The 19,687-nt window shown below is 41.0% G+C and overlaps 1 protein-coding gene across 1 annotated transcript in view; it reads right to left on the bottom strand.

The window, feature by feature from the left end:
• HMX2 (H6 family homeobox 2) overlaps positions 1-14,043 on the bottom strand; it is a 42,764-nt gene extending 28,721 nt beyond the window's left edge. The window contains exon 1 of the mRNA XM_066598845.1: positions 13,961-14,043. Within this exon, the coding sequence (XP_066454942.1) occupies positions 13,961-14,040 (80 nt within the window). The 5' untranslated portion in view covers positions 14,041-14,043. The remainder of the gene's footprint in view (positions 1-13,960) is intronic.
• Positions 14,044-19,687: the final 5,644 nt, after the last annotated feature.

Genomic DNA, 19,687 nt, shown 5'->3' with positions numbered 1-19,687 from the left:
GCTTGGTTCTGGTATTGTATCTATTTTATGAGTTTGGTTCTGGTGTTGTATTTATATTATGTGCTTGGTTCTATTGCTGTATTTATGTTATGAGCTTGGTTCTGGCACCATATGTATTCACTGATCTGTTGTGATATGGGTATGTTACTATATTGTTGTCTTCTGCACAAACATTATACAGGTAGATTGCATATCAGCGCAATATATATAGTTTTTTTCTTATAACGCGGGGAGTGCCAAAAAAATTCTGCGCAAGGTGCTATCTAACATAAGGCCAGCACTGATTGTATTATCTAGTGCTGTTCTTCTTCCCCTTGGCCCTGGAGCCATTCTGTGGTGTTCCATGATGGCCATGATGATTCTTAGGTTATCCGATGTTCGCTGAGCACTGGGAGAGGATTCTTATCTGGGTCACACCGGTATCCCATACAGCTCACTTGTGGGGACTTTATCAGGACTTTTTTGATTTTTATGCTGCAGTTGCAACTTTTTCAAAAAAGTTGGTGGAGCTCCGCCAGATGGGGTGTTGTCTCCGATGGCCCTACAGATTTACTATAATTCACACCAGAAGCTGATTCGATTTTCTTGCACCTGGACTGCCCCAGTGTGTGCCAAATTTATTAAGAGGTGCGCACCCTTGTGTTTCTTATATGGCTGGGATCAGTTCTGGGATCAGTTACCATCCTGCATCTCTGTACCACGCTGGATGAAAACTACACCGGATTGCTGAGAACCAAGCCTAAGTGACATGACAAATAGCAATTTAATGTTACATAGTCTAAAGTCAATCCCTTGACTGCTCAGATTCTCTGTTTATTGTTCTGTTTCTTCCCCCATGCTTTACACTGCAGCTCTATCCATCCAGCTTTAACCCAAATATCAGTGCAAACAGAATGTAACGCGACCATGTGAAGCATTGGATTTCAATTGCTTCATTCCGATGAGCATGTATTTTCTGCGCAAAATATTAGTGCGAGAAAAAATAGGACCCGCTCTATCTTTTTCCGACAGCTTTCATATGGGGCGTGAATAGATAGGTCTTGCCCTATCTTTTGCCGTGATACGCAGCAGGCTCCCATAGACTTCTATGGCAGGGGAAAAAAAGGGAGGGGGAGGTAGTTACCCTGCGGACAATGCTGGGAAAAGCAGACAGCTCGCTCTAATTAGGCATTATTGGTCATTCTGTGCATTTTATTCCGATCGTTGGTGGCCATCGCTTCAGCATGTATTGTTACATTCACGCAGTAGCGCCCGGTATAAATGGCTTTAAATACGCCAATTAAGATCGGGAGTCGATCAGGTCAAAAATTCATTCATGCGAATATACGGTGCGTACAGGCGAATGTATAAACAGATACGGTCGTGTGAAGAAGCCCTTAGGGCTCAATCACACGGGCGGCTTTACGTGCGTTGATTCACGTGTAAAAAAGTTTGCACCGCGTGCGTTAAAAAGAACACGTAACCACCAAAGATAGAAGATATGGGCGGCAATGGACGTGGTCACACGTTTTTTTAACGCACGCGGTCTTTTTTAACGCACTAATAAATGCGCATAAAAATGCCTGTGTGTCTGAGCCCTTAAAGCGATTTTAAAAGACGCAATGCACTTGCATGCAAATCGCATGGCCTTTGATGCGTTTTTTTTTTCACCTCCATTGCAAAAAGAGGACGTGCTGTGCTAATTCACGGACAGCACATGGTCCCATTATAGCCCATGGGGCTATGCACACTGCTGTTTTTTCATATGGGCAGATGGCAGAGCCGTAAATTGAAGCTCCTGGGCCCCAGTGCAAAACCTGTAACAGGGCCCCCAACTATAATGCTTTATTCATAGTACTGGGCTCCCTATATGGAGAAGAGAGGCCTTATGGGCCCCCTAAGGCTCCTGGGCCCGGGTGCAACCGCATCCCCTGCATCCTATAGTTACGCCCCTGGCCGATGGTCTAAATCACGGATGTGCCGTGTACTGGACAGCATACGGACGGGTGTCTGTGGGGTGTCTGATGTGAGTTGCCGCACTTGTCACCCTGCCTAAGACATTTTTATGCTCCAAGAAACTGTATCTACAAAAAGCAAATATTGTAGTAAAAGACAACTTCAGGGAAACAGCAACAAGGATCTCGGTGTCCAGATACCATCCGGCACCTGCCGAGTGCCAGGCCGCGCCTGTGGAATCCACACTTATTCCGGAGTGCCGTTAAATATTTAAAAGTGTAAGAAACTATGGAGGGGGTGTAGTAGCGGAGGTGTAATCCAAGACGTCATGTAGAATCCTTTCTACTTCACCGTAGGCAAGATGATCTAGGTCTAAGCTGTTTTTTTTAGCCTTCACTTTGCACAAACACCGGATTTTCTACAATTAGTTAAACAAAGCTGCAACCTGGTAACGTACCGCATAAGAACAACTGAAGAATTGTAATACAAGCCTGTCTCCTTTCACAACCAATCCTAATTTCCTATGGATCCAAACAAAAAATAGTCTTGATTAAAAAATATTAAAAAAATAAAAATACCATTTTGTGTATATAGCTCCTACGCAGATCTATGTGTTTCCATGGTTACAGACTACAATCAAGCACTGTGTAGTCTGATCCTGCAGTCATGTGTTACTTTCTTCTACCTGCCCCCCTTTCTCATTATCTGGGAGGGTAAAACATTTCTCAGATGACCCGTGAAGTGGATTCCCATTGAAGACAGAGGGATTCTTAATTGTCACAGATTTTGATGTAGATTTTGACACCAGAGTCAGAATCTGCATCAAACAAACTCCATGTGAATAAGGTTTAACGTTTTTTTTCCGGGCAAATACTATTGCTGACCTATCCACGGAATGGGTCATCAATAGTTAATTGCTAGCGACCTGCGGCTTGGGATCACTGCCGATCAACAGATCAACCCGCCCACTGTCAGTGCAGTGGGTGCATCATAGCGGACAGGAGCGGAAGTGCCTTAGCTAACTGCATACCCATTGAAATCAATCGGAGCTAAGTCAGCTATTACACTTCTGGTCGACACCGGGGTCAGATGTGGAAGTGTAATTGCCGCTTCAGCTCCCATGCCAGTTTTCTTGCATACAAAAGTCACAATTTTGTCACACACACCAAAATTGCAACTTTTTGGACCTTTATGCCGGGCCCACCACTGTTTCAAAAGTGGGTGGAGCCTATCACTAGGGGACATGGCTGTATGCAGTCTGTCCCATTTACTGTAATGTACATTAGAATCTGGAGAAGATTATAGCAGAAACACCAGTTCCTAGCTGGCATTAGTTCCATCTGGCATACAGAGGTGCTGCCAGATGTGACTAATGTATTAATGTTCTAAAGGGGTTTTCCCACTTCAAAATATTGCTCTATACCCACTCTGTATTTCCTGGATGCTGCTGATCAGGACATGTGACTGCAGCAGCCAATCACTGGCTACAGCAGTGACCTTCTATAGGCAGTGATTGGCTGCAGCAGTCACATGACCTGGTCAGCAGCAACCAAGAAGAACAGAGTGGCTGTGGAGCAATTTTAGGTAGTTTGAAAACCCTGTAATACATTTGTTGCAAGAATGCCAGCATATAGCTTACTTAGACTGGTGTATGAAATGTTGGTCTAAGTAAATATACCGTATCTCCTTTCCGTGATTTTGTTTTATATAGCACATACATATTCCATAGCATTCTACAGGGGTTGTCATCACTTCCTCTCTCCATGGGGGCTCACAATCTAAATTATAAATTAATGTATTAGTATGTCTTTTTCAATGTTGGAGAATATCGGAGGAAACCCACACAAACTCCATGCAGTTGGAGCCCTTGGTCAGATTCGAACCTAGGACCCCAGAGCCACTGCTAACGGCAGTCCCCCTCTCCTCAGAGCCACCAGATGTGAGAAATATATTAAAAGGTTTGCCATAAACTTATGAGAAATTAGCCAGCTTACTGCATACGTTAAATGGTATACTTCACGATTGCCAGTGGTGTAGGGACCGAAACAGCAAACTACATCACCCTTAGTGTATAGTGATAAGAGGGAATAGATAATATGCACCACTTAACTATTCTTCCTTAAAAGGGTAGTCCCAAAATTGACTTTTATCACCTATACATAAGATAAAAGTCTGATCAGTGGGGGTCTCACCGCTGAGACCCTCCACTTATCCCATATACCCCTCTTCCCTGTGGGCTTGCTGCACCCCACTCCATTCATTTCAGTGGGGCTGATAGAAATAGCATAAAAGCACTCGACTATGTCCAGCAGCCCCATTGAACTGCACATGCTTGACCACCGCTTCATTCAATCTCCTGCTTGCTGCATAGGGTGTAATAAACCCATAGTGAAGAAGAGAGGTCGACCCGAGCCCCGCTGTTTTTGGGATCAGTGTTTGTCTCAGCAGTGAACCCCACCGCCAATATGATAGGAGATAAAAGTCAATTTTAGGATAACCCCTTTAAAATGTATCCTTCATTGAGTACATCTAAAATACGGGACAGATATTTGAACAAACCGTTTGCACATTTTGGACTTTTGGTGTTTTTTGGTTCTTGGTCACAGCTCTTCCAAAATGCGTACATGGTTTGTTCGAGCCAGTGACAGACAGTACAGGTCTAAATGAGCTACTGAAGATGAAATATGGGAAACTATACAAAATGTATGCACCAGAACCGCTCAAACAAGACCAGACCCTCACGTGGAGCACCCACCCCGAAAAGGGTGACACCTCTATGGGGGAGAGACCAGACACCGATCTGAGACTGAGTATGCGGAACAATAAACCTGACTAGAAAGAGGTAATAGAAGTCCTAACAACGAAATAGTGGAACTACGGAGTACTTTTAAACAAAACACTCCAACCCTCTTAGTGTTGGTTTATATACTTTACAACTACCACCGATAGGCTGATTGGGTAACAACTAGAGATGAGAGAGCATACTCGCTAAGGGAAATTGCTCGAGCGAGCATTGCCCTTAGTGAGTACCTGCCCGCTCGGGAGAAAAGCTTCGGGTGCCGGCACTGGGGAGCGGTGAGTAGCGGGGGGGAGAGAGAGAGAGAGCTCTCCCCTCCGTTTCTCACCGCTCTCCCCCGCTGCTCCCTGCCCGCCGCCGGCACCCGAACCTTTTCTCTCGAGCAGACAGGTACTCGCTAAGGGCAATGCTCGCTCGAGCAGTTGCCCTTAGCGAGTATGCTTGCTCATCACTAGTAACAACCAATCCAGCCTATTAGCGCTGACATCTGAAGGACCTATTACTCTCTCGGTGTCCACCGCTGAATGACACAGTGCATGCACCGTCTGGCACATCATATGGTCTAGGGAACTGTGCTTGGGTCGCCCCGAACCTATACATTTCGATTCAGTAGAGATCTCACTGCTGAGACCCCCGATTTCAAGATCGACATTACTTATCAGCAGTGAGACCCCCATTGATCAAGAATCCCGTATCCTAGGGATAGAGCTTAACTTGCAATCTTGGTGCAATCCCTTTAAAGAGACTTGTTGTGCCCTTTTAATACATTTGTCGCACATACGCCATGCAGACTTTATTTAGACCAGCGTATGAAACGCCGGTCTGATTAAACATGCTCCAATATACAAGTACAATAATACAATATACGCGCTCCGATAAGGTTGGCGAACGCGCCTGTGCACTTTTGGCCATGCAGAATGTCTCGGCTTCCTCTATACCGGCCCTGAAATCCCTCCAGTAAATGTTATCAGCTCATAACCTGCAATGAAGGGGTAAATGGCCTCAGAAGCGTTCCTATGGAGGGAGCCGGGAGCTTTCATGAAGCCTTAATAAAAATTGATCTTTTTTTTTTCTCCCTCTTTTGCAGCAGTTAGAAAATAGGCTTGTAGCTCAGCTGTTATATTGGGAGAAGTCTATGGGAGTAAATGACAGATGGAATCATAAACACGTTTGATCTTGGAATCAAGCTTTGCCAAATATTAAGCACAGGCCTGCAATCCGTTTTTTTTTTTTTTTTTTACAAGGACTGGGGTTATGATATATGACATGTCCAAACTTTAAAATAAGGAAATTACCAGAGAAAATGATTGCAATAAATTTTCTAAGTATAAACGTTGATTATTTTTCGATTTTCATTCAGAACATATTTTGGAGCAAATGGCATTTGGCACTGTGCAATGAGAAGGGGGGCAGCAGGGGGGAAGGGAAGCGGAGGGAAGGGGGGGGATTCTTCTTCTTTTTTTTTTTTTTTTTTGAAACCCCCGAGCCCTAGAGGTGTACAATTTATGTAATCTGTGCTTGGAAAATGAATTGGGTAATTTATTGGAAAACAGAAAGTCCTAAAGATTGAATCAGCATTGCCTACCCTGACTCCCCCTATCCATCAAGTTCCAATTAACAGACCAGCCAGAAAGGCCTTTAATGGCTTTCCAATCTAGTTGCCCGATAAACCCATCAATTCCTCTGGGAGAAATTAAGAAAATCGACCGGCCTTTGGCGTTGTAGTGTCATTCCTTTCTGCAACTATATGTCAAATTAAAAACACAATTAAAATTTAAACTGTTTCAATCAGGGGCTGCCCTCCAACCTATGTTTCACTTAATAGAAGTTTGATGAAAATCGGATGCTTGTTCTCTATCAAAAGGAAGCTCAGAAGAAGCTAAAAGGAGGGGAGGCTCGCAACTACTGCAAGTCCGGGATACAGGGGGCTTGGATTCGCTGGGAGACACCAGATGGCAAAGAATGAGGGCAGTGGCAGGCGTTGAAGGGGTTAAACCCCCTTCGCTGTCACATTGATTTGAATGAATGGTCCACTAACGATGACATGGGACACTGATCCACAATTAGCCAGAAGCCAAGGACAACTGCAGGGAATTATAGCCGGGGCATTATAATGCACCGATAGATTATTACCTTCGCGTGTTTTATACACCCGTTGGTTCATGGATCGTTCATCAATTCTATATAAGCTCTATGGGGGATCCAGAAGAAGCAGGGAGTGCTGGGAGTTATAGTACTACAGCTGTCAAAACAAAAAAAAAAAAACACATTGAGGCCACTTTCAGAAAAGTGTGAAAATCTCATCTTTAGCAATTTTCTCGCAAATCGCAATCACCTTGAAAATCCCATTTTTACGACATTGGTCGCCCTCGTCTGTATACATATAGCCTTAAGCCTCTTTCACACGAGCGTCATTTTGACACAAAGTAGGCGGGTCCAAAAAAATTGCGTCTATTGGAACCCGTGGGTTCCTTCAGACAAATGATTTTTTGACTAGCCAAAAAAAATTGCGCGTCCAAAGATAGGCCATAGGCGCGTTATTTTAACGTGTCAAATATAGGTCTTGTCCTATCTTTTGATGGCAAAACGCCAGCGGCTCCATAGACTGGTATGGGAGTCTATTAAAGACGGTTGGCAAAGGAAGCGGGAGGGAGTTTAGCAGCGGCTAGCGCTGTTACACCATGACAGGTGCCTCTAGTGAGGCATTGCAAGTCATTCACATTGTTTTGCCAAGCGAAGGATTACGGGGCTGCGATGTCAGTGCACTGCAAGATGCCGTAGCCAGCTGAGTAAAATCGTGAAAAATAGCCGTGAAAAACAGTAGAGTACTTGAATAGGAAGGCATGGATGTGCTACATGATGGTATGGCGCATGGCTCCTCTTGGCCCCTAGGACATGGATTTCAATTTTGTGTTGTGGCCCCTGTAAGAAATAGACAGTTAAACCCAATTGCAAAGTTGAAGAGCAGCATGTGAGAAGCAGAAATCTGATGTCCGCGTCTCTCTAAATCCCGTGGAACCGCTCCTATGACTGAAGTAAGGGCAGCGTACTGGAAGTGTCCTCCTACTACTATGATGGGACAATGCATCCAGTAAGTCATCCACCGTCATCTGCAGGAGATTCAGATACTGATCCGCGTTAAGAGTCCCTGGAATGGACACGGGTCCAACAAGGAGATCACGCCAAATTCCAAACCACACGTGAAATCTGCATTGTCCTCTGATTGGGTCACGCTCTTACTAGTAATTTGCATTGCATCTGCACTGAATCGGTTCTTTACCGCTCCGGCAATGATAACGTCAGCCCTAGACTGCACTGTCGTACAGCTCCATGCATGTATCATAGCAGAAAGAAGCCACTTTGAGTACGCTTTCCTTACTTCTGTCAGAGCGGCGGTCCCACGGGACGCGGAAAGCAGATTTCTGCTTCTCACATGCTGCACTTTAAATGTCTCTTAACTTTAGCTGTCTCTCCTATAGCGGCCATAATGCAAAATTAAAATCCAAGGAAAGCCTAGACACAATGGGATGAAACTGAAAGGGAGGAGACACAGATTAGATATTAGACAGCGAGGGTGATCAATGAGTGGAACAGGTTACCACAGAAGGTGGTGAGTTCTCCTTCAATGGAAGTCTCCAAACAAAGGCTGGACAGACATCTGTCTGGGATTATTTAGTGAATCTGCACTAAGCAGGGGGTTGGACCCGATGACCCTGGAGATCCCTTCCAACTCTACCATTCTATATTCTAAGGCCCCCAGGGGCCCATGCACCCTACCATCCTGCTACCACATCCATGCCTTCCTATTCAATTACGCTACTATTATTTCAATATATTACACCAGTATTGAGATATAGCGCTGAATTAGGCTTTTTGACTACACCCCGTATATACGGTCCAACACCTGGGGGCTCCCTTCTTTACTGCACTACAACTCTCAGCAACCTTTTCCTCCAACCACCGCCATCCCTTGCCGTTCTACATTAGCAGCTGAGCTCTAATTCCCTGAGCGTGTCCTAGAGTAGACTAATGAAGTGGCATTTCATCTTTATTTCCCCCAGAACAATGCAGGTGTATTATAGGCACAGCCCCCCCCCCCCCCCGACCCTCTCTGGAAATGATTTAAGTAACCTAATCTAATATGTGTGGAAGACAGAAGTGTATTTAGCTTGGAATGGAAGCGTTTGGTGGAAGGTCATCACCAGGGGATGAGTTAGTGAGGGGCTCTCAGGGATACAGGGGGGTATAGAGGGGTGGCGCCATTTAACTAAGTGCAAATCATGAGGCTATAGCATAGCAATGTGCTGCACCCCCCATGGGTTCTGCCTCCCCTGCAGTGATATTTCCCTAAACTTGTTAATCTAATAACACTCATGAAAGGCTCATTTGGCAGTTTGAGAACAAACCAAGGTCACTAAGTGACAGCAGAGCACAGGAACAATAGATTCATTTGAAACAATATTTTACAGACATTTTACGATCAATATGGACTGGAGCATTATGCTGCGGCAATCTGTTAATGTTTCTTAATGGGCTTCTCATTCTGTTTGCACACTGCCATACAAGTCGATAGCAAAAAGTGATTATTTGCAAAGACACTTGTGCATCAGCCTTGTATAGACTCACACATTCTATAGAGTATACATATAGGGGGGGAGATCTAGGCTGCCTATTATATAGGCTCATCATGGATAATCAGGACTGCTTATTAGTAAAGGGGCCATTCAGGGACACGGCTTCTATTCCAGAATGATACTCATCATTAGTTATGATAAGGAGAATGACCAGTGCTGTTAGATGAACTATTGGGAATCAATGAGCAATGTCTACTTATGGAATATCCACTCTTGAAGGGCAATCCACTAAATCCGCTGTCAGGGGGCATTCATGTGTGTACAGCATACCGGATCTAATAGAGGGCTGTGCTTCCCCATTGTATAAATGGCTGAAAATCTATAGGATGGGGGTTATTTTAGATATTCTTTTTCATCTAAAGTTGGGGGGGTTATAAGGCATACTAAATTACTTTAGGGCGCCTTCAGACAGGAGCATTTGCATACGTTTTTGTGCGCCAATGTGCAGAGAATAAAACCCATCAATGCCAACTAATTGTTTGTGTGCATTTCATACACGCACAAACATATAGGACCTGCTCTATTTCCTGCATATTTGCACACAAAAGGGCCCCATAGAAGTCTATGGGGAGTGCGTAACCGCGCACGGAATATGTAATGGGATGCGCTGCACTATTCTATGAAAAAAAGAACACATCTACATTAGACTAAATAGCCTTTATAGGGGGGTTGCAGAGCGTATGAACAGGGCCTGCGTGCGCAAAAACATACGCTACTATGTGCGAAAAACGCTTGCAAAAAAGACATGATCACTCCACAAATATGTTGAGTGGAAATGTGCGCATTCGCACATACGCTCATCTGAAGGAGCCCTCGTACTAGTGTGTATGTGTATGTGTGTGCATGCTTGTATATGTCTGTTGTATGTGCTTATCTGTGTGTATTGTGTATATATATATATATATATATATATATATATATATATATATATGTCTGTAAATGTATGTATGTGTGTAATTGTGTGTCCATGCTTGTATATGTCTATTGTATGTACTTATCTGTGTGTATTGTGTGTATATATATATATATATATATATATATATATATGTCTGTAAATGTATGTATGTGTGTAATTGTGTGTGCATGCTTGTATATGTCTATTGTATGTGCTTATCTGTGTGTATTGTGTGTATATATATATATATATATGTCTGTAAATGTATGTATGTGTGTAATTGTGTGTGTACATGTGCACATTTATGTATGTGTGTATGGAATTCTGTGTACTCTATATTTCTGTCTGTGTATATACGTGTATTTTTGTGTGTCCAGATTTTATATCTATTTGTGCATATTTGTGCGTGCACAACTGGGCACACCTCGGCGCAATGCATTTGTGTATCAGCGCATAGTACTGTATTTTTTGCGCACGCAGGGCATGCACGCACAAAGTTCCCCTGCCCTGATTGAAAAGGCTATTTAGCCTAATAAGCTCCAGATGTGTTCTGTTTTTCATGGTATTGCGCAGCATATATTGCTTTTGCACGCACATTTGTGCTCTTCCCATAGAAATTCTTTAATGGTCTTCATTGCGCAATATGCAGGAAAGCAGAGCGGTTCCTTTTTTTTTCTCATGCACGAAACGCGCTCATGAGAAGGAACCCCCTGACATCAATGGGCTAAAATCTTTGCGCATTAAGTGTTTATATTTTACACGCACACAAGCGCACGCAAATACGGTCAGCTGAAGAAGACCTAACTCGTGAATTAACCATAGAATATAGTTTGAAGGGAAATATGACATATTGTACGTGTGCAGAGACACGGTAATTCTCAAAAGCTTAAAAAAAAAGTCTGCGTTACATCCTCAAAAAAATGACATTTTTTCATACGTGTGCCGCTCTGTGTGGCCTCCATATTCAGCCCATGTGTCCGTTTTTTTCCTCCACTTGAGAACACCGCTAGTGAAAACAAAACCATTGAAAACAATGGTTTCATTTTGTCCCATTATGCAATTGTGATTTTTTTAATGGCCGCATAACAGGGCTAAAACACACCCATCTTAGGAGCGTATTCGCCGCTTAGGTGCGTATTTGCGCATTAACATCTTTTTCTTACTGTTCAAATTTTGCGCTATTGTGCGTGGGTAAAAAAAAAAAGCGGGAAGTTATGTCCTACCCGATCTTTTCTCACACATAGAAAAATTACGTGCGAGAAAGATAGGGCAAGGCCTATCTTTTCCCGTGTGGAGTCATATTGTGCGAGAATTGCGCTAGTGAAAACGAAACTATTGAAATCAATGGTTTTGTTTTGTCACGTTCATGATCGTCTTTCAAGCCCTAGACGAGCGTGGTTTTGGCCCCTTATTTCAGCGGTTTTGTTTTACCACCTCTTTTTCCGGACGTGATTTGTATGGCCGGGATAATATAGGACCTGCCCTATCCTCTCCGCATGTAGTGAACACATCATGCGGGGGAGATCAGGCAGCCCCTGATTTTCCACCACCTTTTTCAAACTCCTTCGCACTGGTGCGGAGTTTGAACTGCCGGTGAGGAAGAAGAAATCTCCCTCATTCAGGCGCAGCTATGCTCCGTTCTACCAAGTGTACTTGCGCCTGATGCAGTGTGAATCCGCCCGGAGCCTGTATACTGCGTGCGTAGTCCAAGCTCTAGTGTGCCGGAGGCCTAAGGGTCGGCTTCAGACGGACGTATTTTCATACATTTTTGCACACACTCAAAATATACTCACGCAATATGCAGAAAATAGAACCCATTGATTCATTGATTTTTTTCCTACATATTTGCGCACCAAAAGGCCCCAAAATAGTCTATGGTGGGTGCACAAACACACACGCACTATGCAACAGGATGCGCAATACGCTACACAGTTTCATGGGAGAAGAACACATCTAGACCTCATTAGGCTATATAGCCTTTTAAGTCAGGGCAGGGGTGTGTTGCGCATGCATATGAACAGGCTAAAAAAAAAAAAGTACAGTATTATGCGCAGATACACACGTAAAAAAGACTTGTTTACTGCGCAAATAAGCTGCGCTGAAACGTGCAGCTTCAGATGAATGTATTTGCATGCGTATGTGCGCTCACAAAATATACCAGCCAAATACGCAGAGAATAGAAGCTATGGATGTCAATGGGTTCACTCACATTAACGATTTTTGTATGCGCCAAAAAAAATAGGACATGCTCTATTTTCCTGCATATTTGCACAGCAAAGGTTCCCATAGAGGTCTATGGGGGGGTGGGGGGTGCGCAAATACACAGTACACTGCAATTCCGTGACAAAAAGAACACATTAGGCTAAATAGCCTTTCAAATCAAGGCAGGCATGTGTTGCGGTCGCATATAAACAGGCCCTGCATGTGCAAAAAAGTGCAGTACTTTGCGCTGATATGCGTGCAAATCAACCTCATTCACTACGCAAATACATTGCGCTAACACTTGCGTATTTGCACTTGTCTGAAGGAGCCCTAACCATGGAATATACCTTGAAAGGAAATTTGATATTCACCCTCTAATATCCATATAATATAATGTGAGTGATTATAAGAGTCTCCTTTGCTCATATATATGATATGTATTGATTAACTACTAGTGAAGAGTCAGGCATCATCTGTGGATATTCTGCATACTATATATATGTACTTCAGAGAGAGAAGAAGAACAAAAAGTAGCAAGAGAGAAAATAGAGAAACAGAGGTAGGGAAAGATGAAGAGGGAATGAGGGAGAGAACATATAGATATATACAGATGGAAAGAAAGGAGAAGTAGAATGAATGAGAGGAAAAGAAAGAGGAGAAGCTAAGGACACAGACAGATGAATAGAAAGAGAGAATAGATAGAGAGAACGAGGCAAAAGAAAGAAAGAGGGAGATGAAAAAAGACAGAATGAGAGAGTTGATCTTCTTAGGAAGCAGTTTGAAGGAAACATGGCAGTCTCCTGCTGACATCCAGTATCATTTCTTGGTCATGTACACATTATATACTATATACTGTATTATACAGAACTCCCTCTGGATATTGGATATTGCATATGTGCATTTTATAATAAATATACAGAATAAAAGATACATTTAACTCTTTAACCTCCACACAAAGAACACATGCCAATCACTGGCTAATAGACATTATCAGTATGCATTAGGTGTGTGTTACATTGGGACATCATACACCTACATGGTCAGACTGAAATGATTTTGCATTTTTACTTGCTTGAAATATACTTAACTGGGAAAAAAAACATACAGATTTAACTCTTTAGTCTCTGCAGAGCATTCTATGAAGGAGCAAAATTGCTCTCTATGTTGCATCTACACAGTATATATAGGTAGAATGGGGGGAGTTTTAACCTTATTGTATTCCCCTAGCTAATATGCATTATGAGGATTGGTCTTCCATTGCAATTATTTAACGTTTACTGATAAACGACCGTGCAGCATGTCATAAATCACTGCTCATAGATTATTATTGCTCTTCCCTCTCCTCCCTGCAGATCTGGGATGTTCTTCTCATTTGCAGACTCCTTTCCTTTATATTACAGTCATGGATAATAAGCTGAAGCACAGAGGGGGTTAAGCTTGCACTGCATCCCCTTCCCCATAAGTTATACCACCATGCAGCCCCCTTTTCCCACTGACCTGCACTGGTTAATGTTCTTGTTGTGAGTCCAGGTCCTGGAGGAAGCTGCAGCCAGGTGTGCAGGGTGTATTGTCAGCATCTGGTCCTCTGCTCTATAATGGGAGTGAATGTGGAGCAAGGAAATTTATATATTTCTCTGGTGTTTGCTATACAAAGAGCAGGAGTATTTACTATCAAATAAAAGAAATACATGTGTGTTGTTACTGCAAACAGCCAAGCGAGATCTGCTCAGTCTGATACCAAACACTGGACATGGCCAATTCTGCATTTTTTAATTGCAAACAAACGCTCAGATTTAGAAGTCAAACTCCAAAGAATCAACACAAGTGTCCGAGGACTTATTCACAGATTGCCTAAGAAAATGCACCGCTTGACTGGATTGCCCACATCAAAAGCAAGGGGCAGCTCCAAGAGATGCGCCAGGGCAAGACGCATCACATGCTGCCAACTCTGGAGAGGGCACAGCAAGTGTAAATGCCAAGATTCCAAATCATTGTCACTTTTATGATGTCTATCACCTTAATTCCTCTCAGTATAAAACTTTTATAGGTGCCATGCTACTATGGCACTATTTGGCATCGTGAATTGCTGTTGCTGGGTACTATGGGAGGACTATAGTAGCATTACAAATGGCATTTACTTCCTTCTGCTCTAAAAGGGCATCACCTAAAAAATGTCTGAAGATAAAGCTTAATTTGGCACAGAGCATTGTGACACAACAGGAACACGTATCCAAGTAATAGCATTGCCCAATTCCATTCATTCCTCTATACTAGGGTATACGTAAGAATATAAAGCTTTATAGATCATGCCACCTTGGCATCATTTGGGACTGTATTGTAATTTTGGGCATTATGGCATAACAGAAGTACTGAAGAAAAGTGGTATTTTACCCATTGTATTTAGCCACCTTGCCCAAGTCTGGATATGAAGCTTTAAATGTGATGCGACCATAGCATCATATAGCAAAGGGCATTATTATTACTGCTAAGCACTATGGCATAACAGAGGAACTTGACAAAAATGTTACCATTACTCTGTTATTTCTTCATTTTTGTAATTATAGACAGATGATATTAGAGAAGTAGAGCATCAGTTTGAATGTAAATGTTTATACGCGATACCACCCTGGTATCATATGGCACAATACATAGTGTTGGGCATTATGGCAAAACAGAAGAACTTTAGAAACGTAATAGTTCACTCACTGTATTTTGGCAACCTCGCCCAAGTCTGCTTATGAAGCGTTAAATACGATGCCACCCTGGCAACATATCGCACAGGGCATTTTTATTGCAAGGCACTATGGCACAGCAGAATGAGTTATCAAAAATCTTACCATTAGTCCTGATATTTTTTCATCTCTGCTGTTATAGACAAATGATATAAGAAAACCAAAGCATCAGCTTGAATATATCGCTTTATATGCGATGTCACACTGGCATCATATGGCACAGGGCATTATTACTATTTCTAGGCACTATGCCACAGCAGAAGGAGTTACTGACAGTCTTACCATTGCCCCTGTAAATTCTTCATCTTTGCTGCTATAGACAGATGATATTATAAAACTAGAGCATCAGCTTGGATATAAAGCTTTATATGAGATGGCACATTGGCATAACGTACAGTAATATAAAAGCACAGTGGCACCATAGCTACACTGAATAAAATGGGATTTTCCGTGATATTTCCTATACAGTACTGTGTTTTTAAGCTCAGATGACAATACCAAAACTATAGCATCACCTTAATATGTCTTGTTATAAAGCTTGATGTGCGGTGCCAGTACCACTCTGAAGCTATTTCTGGGTGCTATGGCACAACTGAAAGAACTTAAGAAAACACTGTAACAACACCACCCATGATATTGCATTCGCTCTATCCAGGTGACATTATAAAACTGGGGCATCTAGAAAGACAGCAAATACTATCTGTGCCATTCAGTCACACTGCGCCCTATGCCATTCTCTGTGCCAATTGCGCACTTTAATCATGAATAATCCCCTCCCTTGCTTGCAGAACATTGTGGAGAAGAGTAGCAAGAATACATATAGCACTTGTTCCAGCTTTGCTCTATGTTTTCCGTGTAATTACATTTCTCCACGAGAAGAGGAAGATGAGGAAGAAGAGTGGCAGCTGTTTATTTTACCCATCATGAATATGCTGAGTGTTGCCTCTTTGGGGAGCACAATGTTTTGTGCTGTGAAGACTCTTCTTTGTTCCATTAATAGTTTAATTTGCTGTATTCAGGGGATGTGGATGTTGTACACAGGTGGGAGAATCCGGGCTCCTCATCTGCACATACTAATGCCCATCCTAATGCCCCTCATTTACTATTTACCTCTCCGGCTTCACCAGCGCAGGAAATGTTCGATTTAATCAATCTAACAACTAATTGCAGGGTCATTACTATAAAAAGCCTTGGATAAAAAAGAAGTCCCTTATATAGAAGTCACTTTGACAGAATAAAATGTATATGTGCAACACACAGTCCGCTGCAGGCAAAAATACAATATATAGATGTGCTGACATTTTTTCAAAAACATCAAAGCACTTACAAAAAATAATGTTGTTATATTTCATGTTATTATTACTACTATGATAAGTATTTATAATTTTTTATGTGCTTAGTATTAGTACTAATTACTACATATACCCTATATCGATCGATCTACCTACCTCTGCACCTACTAAACTCTTCACCTACTGCACTTACTCATACGTTATTTGCTATTTCTTTCTTTCTCTTCCTTCCTCTTTCTCTCTTTCTTTCTTATCTTTCCTTCCTCCCTTCCTCTTTTTTCTTACTATCTCTTTCTTTCTCTTTTTCTTTTTCTTCCTTTTTCTTTTGCTATCTGTCCTCTCTTTCTTTCTTTCTTTCTTTAAGTATTTTCAGTAATATGTAGAAGGAAAATTGTGCAGCACTTCAGCACAGAAAGTACAATTTGTCTTCATCCTAGTTGGTAAGTGTAAAGGTAAGAGATACTTATCTATGGTACCTGGTAACTCCAGTGTTGACATAGATAACATCTACAGGTACAAATTGGTACCTAGACACAGAGCCCAACTATCTACATGCAATCTATTATCAACCATAGATTAAAAGAAATAAGGATTCCATTGTCCCACTCTTCTCAGTGCTATCATCAGGGCAGCAGGCCTGTAGAGCAGAACCGAACCTGTTCTTGCAGGGTCCTGTTGCTGACAATTGATACAATAACACTCATCGGCTTGTTCTGGTTACAACCTCCTTCTAAATTCTCCTTCTAGCAAAGACTGGATAAGTCAAGGAGCGTTTTGTAGCCACTAAACCCTAAATAAAGAAGTTATTTTCTTGTGATTTGGTAACATGTGAATAATCTCTGTGAAATCTGGCGCTTGTTTGGGATTGAAACACTTTAATGAGCTCCCTTTGACTTGTCTTGGAGTTAGTATTGCAAACAGTGGACGCATCCCTATGTTGTCACATACACAAGGGCAACATATTTTGACTTCAAATATCAAGGTTTATTTTCCATCTGCGTCGCATGCCAGGGGTTCTGCAAATAAACGCTACATTTCAAAGTATTCAGTCTGCTTTGAAATCATTGAACAAAAACACACACAAATTATTCTAAGGGTTTAATTCTTCTCTTCTGATATCATCTTTATCATCATCACAACACAAGTGGCTCTGCCAGGGCTGAAGGATGGGAGGCCTGACTTGAAAGGCACAGGTTCAAATCTAATAGACAAGTGCAGCCACACGTACACACTTGTGTCATGTATACACAACACACAATGTCATCTTAATGACATTTCTGAAGTTAGAATTTTTAATTGGCTTATGGAGTCTGAAAATATTTAGAAAAATTGTATGCAGAATAGAAGAATGGATCTCAATTACCACCACCGATGCTATATGCTGAAGCACATCATCCTCCCCAGCGATGCACTTTCCATTCTGAGAGGTAGGAACAGATGGCTGTAGAATTAGTTCCACTTTGCTACTTTCACTCAGAATGGCTGATAGATTTTTATTTCATCTTTTTGAGGTAGGTAAGCACAGGCATTCACTATGGATCTCCAGCCCATCAATTGTACTGATTAAAAGTAGCCAGGAGAGGAAAAGATGTTTTACTAGGGAAATGTTTAAGCGCATGAAGTTGGTGGCAGCTAATAATCTCTTTATCAGGCAAAGGAAAAATAAATGATGACTGATAAGTAATGATGGGAACAACGATGGTGGTGATATGGACAAAAAAATAACAAAAAAAATAAAATAAATAATAAAACTTATAACAACTACATTAATAATAATGTAGTAGGAATGAACACCATCAGCATCAAATACTGGGGAAAAATAACAAAAACTACAACAATAATAGTAGTAATAATAACAACAATATAGTAACATAGTGTATAAATCTGAAAAAAAAAACACATATGTCCATCCAGTTCAGCCTATTATCTCGCAATGTTGATCCAGAGAAAGGCAAAAAATACATGAGATAAAAGTCAATTTTTCTCATTTAAGGTAAAAAATTCCTTCCTGACTCCACATCTGGCAATCAGAATAACTCCCTGGATCAACAACCTTTCATAATAATAGTACATTATTAGGAATGACCATCATCATCATCAAATACTGGAGAAAAATACTAAAAACTACAACTATAACAGCAATAGAAAATATTACTTTTACTGCTGATATAAAGAACAATAATAGAAAATGTTGCTAGTATTGTTATTACTATGATTCAACGTACTACTCCTAATAATATATAGACTAATTCACATCATCCTCATTAAATATGAGAGAGAAATTATACAATCACAATAACTATATGAATCACCATTACTAAATGTTAAAGAAAAAAATAATAAGAATAGACAATACTACTGGTGTTAATAAACAATAATATAAAATATTACTATTATATGCTTATAATAAGTCTTACTTATAATAAAGTGAAATACTACTACTACTAATAACGGTATTGTAAAATACCACCAGTACTATTCATTATTATTATGAAGTGTCAATAGTAATAATAATAGTATACAACATTACTACTAATAATTAGATTATTATATTAAAGTATTACTGGTGGTGATAATAATAAGCTAAAAGGTCCTACTACTATATATTATTATATCATTCTAACAAAGTAACTCTAGTAAAATTGTAAAATATTCCTACTACTACGCATTATTACTATAATTTGTCAAACTACTACTACTACTAATAATAATAATACTAAAACGAGGAAGAAATAAAGAATATTGCAGAACCCTAAGCCCTATATGTAAATGAGTGTATATTTAAATGGGCTACTATAATTTGTGACTTGCTTTATACATTCACCTTGACTTAAAATTCACTCATAAACAGCTTGATTTCAAATAATAATAAAATGCACATAGCAGGAATTTACCGTTATTTTTAGTAGTAGTATTGTTATTAGTATTAGTAGTATTGTTAATGGTATTAGTAGTAGTATTATTATTATTAGTAGTAGTAGTAGTATTGTTATTATTGTTGTTATTATTAGTTGCACACATAGCTACATACAGTCACCTCTACATATGGCACGTAGCTGTAACCTGCCATACTACGCGTTCTGGCTCCAAGAACAGGTAAAAAGAACACACAGACAAAGTAAAGAAATTGTATTTTATTTCATTGTCACAACAAACATTCATTTTTTTTAACAAATATATTTTATTAAAAAAATTCTGTA

Source organism: Eleutherodactylus coqui, chromosome 4 (genome assembly GCF_035609145.1).
Source record: "Eleutherodactylus coqui strain aEleCoq1 chromosome 4, aEleCoq1.hap1, whole genome shotgun sequence".
Lineage (NCBI taxonomy): Eukaryota > Metazoa > Chordata > Amphibia > Anura > Eleutherodactylidae > Eleutherodactylus > Eleutherodactylus coqui.
Note: the sequence above shows the minus strand (reverse complement) of the source record. Positions and strands in the feature narration are given on the sequence as shown.